This window comes from Triturus cristatus, chromosome 7, assembly GCF_964204655.1.
Source record: "Triturus cristatus chromosome 7, aTriCri1.1, whole genome shotgun sequence".
Lineage (NCBI taxonomy): Eukaryota > Metazoa > Chordata > Amphibia > Caudata > Salamandridae > Triturus > Triturus cristatus.
This window is the reverse complement of record NC_140590.1, coordinates 1,664,191,135-1,664,197,134: the sequence shown is the minus strand read 5'-3', so window position 1 is coordinate 1,664,197,134 and position 6,000 is coordinate 1,664,191,135. Positions and strand designations below refer to the sequence as shown.

General features: G+C 41.0%; 1 protein-coding gene across 8 annotated transcripts in view; it reads left to right on the top strand.

Moving 5' to 3' along the window:
• The window catches only part of OSBPL2 (oxysterol binding protein like 2), a 391,960-nt gene that overhangs the window by 257,958 nt on the left and 128,002 nt on the right, over positions 1-6,000 (top strand). For all 8 annotated transcript variants that reach the window (XM_085619766.1, XM_085619768.1, XM_085619763.1 and 5 more), the window contains one exon: positions 4,450-4,557. In XM_085619766.1, coding sequence (XP_085475892.1) covers positions 4,450-4,557 — 108 coding nt within the window. The remainder of the gene's footprint in view (positions 1-4,449; positions 4,558-6,000) is intronic.

Here is a 6,000-nt window from a genome sequence, read left to right as displayed (position 1 = left end):
ATTTTTGGGCTGGTTTTTCCACCAGTGGCTGTATATTCAGCACCAGGAAACCCCCTTGGGGTAGCTGCGCCCTTTATAAATTTCAATAGTATAGAGCATGACCTCATTAGACTTCAAGCTTTTTCTGTTGAATGTAAGCGACTTATCAACACCACCCATTTTCCCCTTCCTCTCCTTACAGCTGAACACTGTCAACTCTTTTAGACCGTTTGAGGGCTTCTGAAACTTATGTTCACTTGTAAATTGAGGCATGATCTGCGTGCTCATGGTGCTGGCGGTGAACTTGGGCCTGTCCTGACTTGAGTACCATACCAGAAGTGCCGATTTCAGTAGACTATTATGACACACGCGTTGTGGTATGAATTCCATATTGTAGTATCAGTAAATATACAAACTCCTTCTCTAGTACACTCAAAGTGGTCTACACTGAAAAGTGGCACTCTGGCTCTGTTGACTCTCCTCTCGCTACTGCTGTTGGCTATTTTGTATGTCCTGGATTTTTAAAAACTTCATCTGTTGTGAGCTTTGCGCTTTTAATGCTTATTGATGTCACTGCATACACGCAATGAGAAAATAAATGCCAGTCCCCTCTGTAGGAGGGCGGTTGAATGTGTCAGTGTGCTGCCGATGGTGCTGGTATTGCCTTTTTGTCAGTATTGTCGATTGTGCAACCCTTCTATTCCATTTCTCAATCTTTGGGAGACATTTTCTCATTTGAGTGGTACTTTGATCAATGCTGCATGGTTTCTGCCTTTTTTCTGCTTATCCGTTGGGAGGCAAACGATAAAACGGGTCATTTTGTGGCAGTGATGCGAACAGGGGGATGCAAGGTTTGGAATGTAGTTGTACACTTTTGTCCTCCCCATAATACGAATTACCTCTTTTGGGGAAGATTAGATCTTTCATAAGGATGCCTGGTGGTTTTGTGTAAGCAAGAAGGGACAGCGACGTATTGGGCAGTTTGCTATGCTCTTTAGTGATTGGTCGTCGTCTTGGTTCCAACCATTTGTTTATACTGTGTGTTTATAACGGAAATATGCTGCGCCTTCAGGCATGTAGAATTTTATAAATTATCAATTGCCCACGGGACGGAATGCTTCAGAAGTTAATTTACTTGCCTTGTATAAATATCAACTTGTCCTGTTTGATTCCATGCAGTGAGGTGACAAATGATTGCAGGATACTCCTATTAGAGCTTGGAAAATGTCCTCTTTGATGATGCCTAACCTTAAGTTATGTCATAGTGTGGCATCTAACACAGCTCTGATTCTACCTCTTTTCTGATTCTACCTGACACTGAATATACCAAGGTTCTTATTTGTCAAACCTTTGGATTTGTATAGGCTCTGTTTATGAATGGCCTCTTCTTAGAAAAACTTCTTGATCAATGTAGGGCTCTGAATATGGCAGCACTTTTGTTATGCCGGAGTTCTGATTGCAGCAGAATTCAGGACATACTATTGTACTTACAGTACCGTTACTCTGTTTCTTACTTTATTTCCTAAGGAAGCATATTGTGAATTGCTCGGATTATTTGAAGCATTCACTTTATTTCACAAAATGTTATGTACATAATTCCAGATGTTTGCGGTCCAGAGCATAAGTTTGCCAAAAGATAACCATCAAGACCACCGACAGTATGACCTTCGCCACTTGAGCAAATTGTGGGATTTTTGGGCAAATCCCTTCTTGCCACTGTGCCTTACATCCCTTGTTTGCCATAACTGACATGTATCAACCAATAATTCAATGACTGGGTTACATTTTACAACTAGATGAAATCTGGAAGGTCTTGCCCAAAAGTTGGTTTTGTACTTAGAAAAGGATTTACTAGCGTGAAGATGTTCTTGTGAGAATATTTACTCTTGGCGGACAGTAAGAAGGGGCGAAGGGGCATGTCCTGTGAATAGGTGTACAGCCACCAAATTGCATGTTTATGGACATTCAACAACTCTTCTCCAGCTCATCCCCACTCTGGAAAGCTGTAAATTTACTACCGACAATTGCAGACGCAAAACATTTTCCAGGGTGCTAAACCACCCCCTACAAATCTAGGGAGTGCGGATGGATGTAAAAATGGTTCTCCATGGTGAAAAAAGGAGAAAAAAACCCGGTTTGTATTTTTTCTTTTTTTAGTAGTGTCTTGTGAATCCCAGGAATTCGTAAATCTGCACTGATTCAAAGTTATAGAACTTAATTTGCACTTATTTGACTTTCATTTTTAAGAACGGGCCCCTGAATTGTTTTTCTTCGTTTAAGAAATCTTTGCCCTCAAAGCTCTTACACTGATTCTCTATTATTATTTTTGGCATGCATCAAACCTATTTTATTTGGTGGCGGCTTAGAGGAATGGTAATATGTCCATAGGATTCCACAATAGTAAGCATAAATGTTCTGCTGCTATTTCTATCGATTATTTGAATTTTTAAAGTCTCCGTTTTTGATTGGACTCTTTTAAGGGCAACTTTTTGATCACAGAAGGGCTCTGAATCTGACAGCGCATTTGTTAAATCAGATCTCTGTCTTACAGCAGGGTACAGGCTATATACCATTATACAAACTGTACCATTGCTCGCTTTTAGTTTCAGAGGAAGCATCTTGAGAAATTCTTTGGCAAATTTACTCCTGAGCATTCACTTGATTTCACAAAATTTTACTGTAAAAAATCCAGCTTATATTTGAAGTCCAGTGCAAATCCAGCTTATATTTGAAGTCCAGTGCCTAGGTTTACATATAATCAAGGAACATTGTGCCAGCATTCTAAATAGCTACACAGAGTTAAACTTCGCAGAAAAGCTCGAACCCTGATATTGATTTTGCATTGATGAACCAAATGCACAGTTTTGAACATCTTGCATGCATGGATGCATACGCACCTTAACAGGCAAACTTTCCCTCAACCAAACTGCCGACTCTAAATTGGCAATGAAAGAGTTAATGCTGCAGGGAGTTGGTTGTACTTTTCTTGTGGAAATATTAAACATGAAGGCTTGTTTTCTTTTTATCCCAGACAGTAGGTCTTGGGTTTTGGATAATAGAAATTTTGCACTCGTGTACCTTTTTGGGGCACCTTGGTGAAGTCATTTCCCCCCCAGGTAAATCTTTGTCATGTTGTGGTATATGCCATGCCATCTTTATCCCACTTGATTGCTGTGGTGTCTCATTCACCTCTTCAGTTGCTGTGTGCATCTTTGCTGTTATAAGCCTTGGTGGGGCCTCGTTTAGTCCTAGTTTCTGATTGGTTTGGGGTTCGAGCTGCACACAGTTGTCTAATGATTGTTATATTTGTGTCTATTTTTTCAGGGCTATCTGTTTGGTTGGCGTTCCACCTTCCTCTTACTGCTTGACGTATGTCTGCTGCTTTGTAGATAGCTGCTGTTACTACTTCCACGTCTTTTTGGTTTCCGTATCCGATTGCTGGGAGATAATAAAATAGGGGTACAGGGGGTTGCATAGCCTGCTATTGCAAGTTTTTAGTATGGCATTTGTGAATTTGATGTTGTGTTGGTTAGCTGACCCTTTTTGATATGCTGGTCCCATTAAGGAATAGATGACTTGACCTATATCATTGTTTGTGTTTAAAAAAAATGAAAACATATATTGAATCATGAAAAAACATTCTGATGAGGTCAGCCTTGTATAGCTTTCTGTATTTTGGGTGTTATGGAGATGCTAGGCCAACTTTGCTGAAGCAAGACTGAGTCTTTCCTGCAATCCGTTAGTGTTTCTAGCAGACACAAGTGCTGGACTTGCAAAAGTCTGAATTGCTTCCTCATCAGGTGTTACCTTCACACTGTGCTTGCAGGCATGGATCACGGGTACCTATGGCATGGCTGTCTGAGGTTTCTAATAAGACCCTCCTTTTGGGTGGATTGCTGTGGTATTGGTTTATGGGGTGAGGAATCTGCTGATTGAAGCGCCCATCAGAAGAATAAGTTACTTACTTTTAGTAATTGTTTTTGATTAATATTCTATCTACATGCATATTCCTTACCGACCTGCCCACCTCCCTGTCGTGAGGAGTGTTGTGGTAGTTCTGATAAGGTTTCAAGTTAATGCTTTCTCCACTGCAGTTCTGTCACTTTCATCAATTTCGTCTTCGCCTCTAAAAAAGGGTGGTAAATGATGTCCAAGCACAGGGGTGGTGCCATGACCTCACACATGGCGAGGGTCCAAGGTTGAGTTGAAGCTGTGGCTCCACCCACTAAAGAACTATTCCAACTTTTCTGAATCCTTTCTGGCTCCCGGGAAGATTCATGAGATGAGGAATCTGCAGGTAGAGTAATCACCAGATATATTGTTATCCGAGGGAAGTACTTTATTAGTGTTAGAGAAAGAGATTGAGTACTTGCTGGAACTGCATGCGACCGGACCCTCAACATTACAGAGGTTCATAGTGCTCATGCTCGCTGCATTTCACAGGCTGCTCCGCTTTGTTTCTCATCACAGGTATAATGAAGCGTTCACATGGACAAACCCTACCTGTTGTGTCCATAACGTCATCATTGGCAAGCTGTGGATCGAGCAGTATGGCACTGTGGAGATTGTGAATCACAGGTAAGGTGGGGGCCTGGGTGTTACTAATGATGAGCATGTTTTGTATCTGACAATTTCTTTTCTGAACAACATTTTCTTCCATTTTTCATTTTCACTGCTCAGTCCCATTTTCTGTACTGTAGACTAACCTGATTGCACAGTTAGATACACATTTATACATCCTAACTTAAAACATCTAGTTGAGCATTTATATGACTCTGAACATAGTATTTCTTGTCTCAGACGTACTCCCTGACGTAGTCTGGTGAATATTACACCATCAAGTTCAACCCCTTGTAGGATTGTCAATGCTGCCATGTCTTGGACCATTTATTTATGAAACTTCTACCGACATAGACCTGCCACTCGGCTGAAATGCCCCAGTCCATGGCTTCTTTCTATTTATTCAAGTCTGATGGGAAAGATACTGGCTTAAAATGCAATTCTGGTCTCGGTCATCGCAAGTGGATCTAGAGTGTGCTTTTCTTTGATTTATATAGATTTTGATTCTCCCTTTGCACTTCGTGTGTCCTGGCATTCACCCACTCTGTGACAAGAATCCAAAACAGTTGGTATCTTCAGTCCTTACATTTGTAGAAGATAACGTATATTGTTCCCTGCATTTCGCCTGTGTGTAAGGCATCTTTTCTATTGTTATGAGTTTTTCCCCTTTCCTTTACTTTGTGAAAGTCTTCCACCCTTCGATTATTTGCAATTTATTTTTTGATATCTTAGTCTAGTTTAAAAGTTTGCTTTTTGTGCAGCCCGCAATTTGTGGCAGTGAAACACACAAGTACTGTATGTCGACACATGCTCTTTTAGAGCACAGCTACTTTACATCCTTTCTACATGTTCTCCAGCAGATGTAGGATAAAAGGTATTGTGACTTTTCCTCAACAAAGGCTGGCAGATTTCTTGCCTTGAAACCAGATATCACTAAAGCGTAAGAAACAGTTGATATGAAACACTGTACCACAACGGTCAGAATCCAGAGGTGTCAGTCGAAAGGCTGCATTTTTCACTTGTAGGTTTTCTCCATTCTTATGAACTCTTATTATTTCCTTGTTTCTAACAGTAAAGAAGCCGCTTTAATATGTAAAGAAGGCAGAACACCCAGTTTGTTTCCGACACTGGGCAAACTTTTTCCTCCTAGACTACACGTAATCAATAAGTGGCGCATTGTTGCCAGCAGTAGCTCACGCATCCTCCAAACTCCCAATTCCTGCGTCACCCTGCTCGAAATTGTAGTTTATCAGTAAGTCACCGTACTAGGGTCCTTGAAACTTTTTAGCATTTGTATCTAGGGACTGAGTCTTGTTCTCCTGGGTTTTACAAGTTGCCTGTGCCATTGGGCACAGGCGAAAATGTTGAGCATGGTTCCCTCCTTGAATGGTTAGCGAAGATTGTCCGTAGGTCCTATACAAATCCCGCACAGATTGGCTGCCACAAACCTAGGAGATCAAA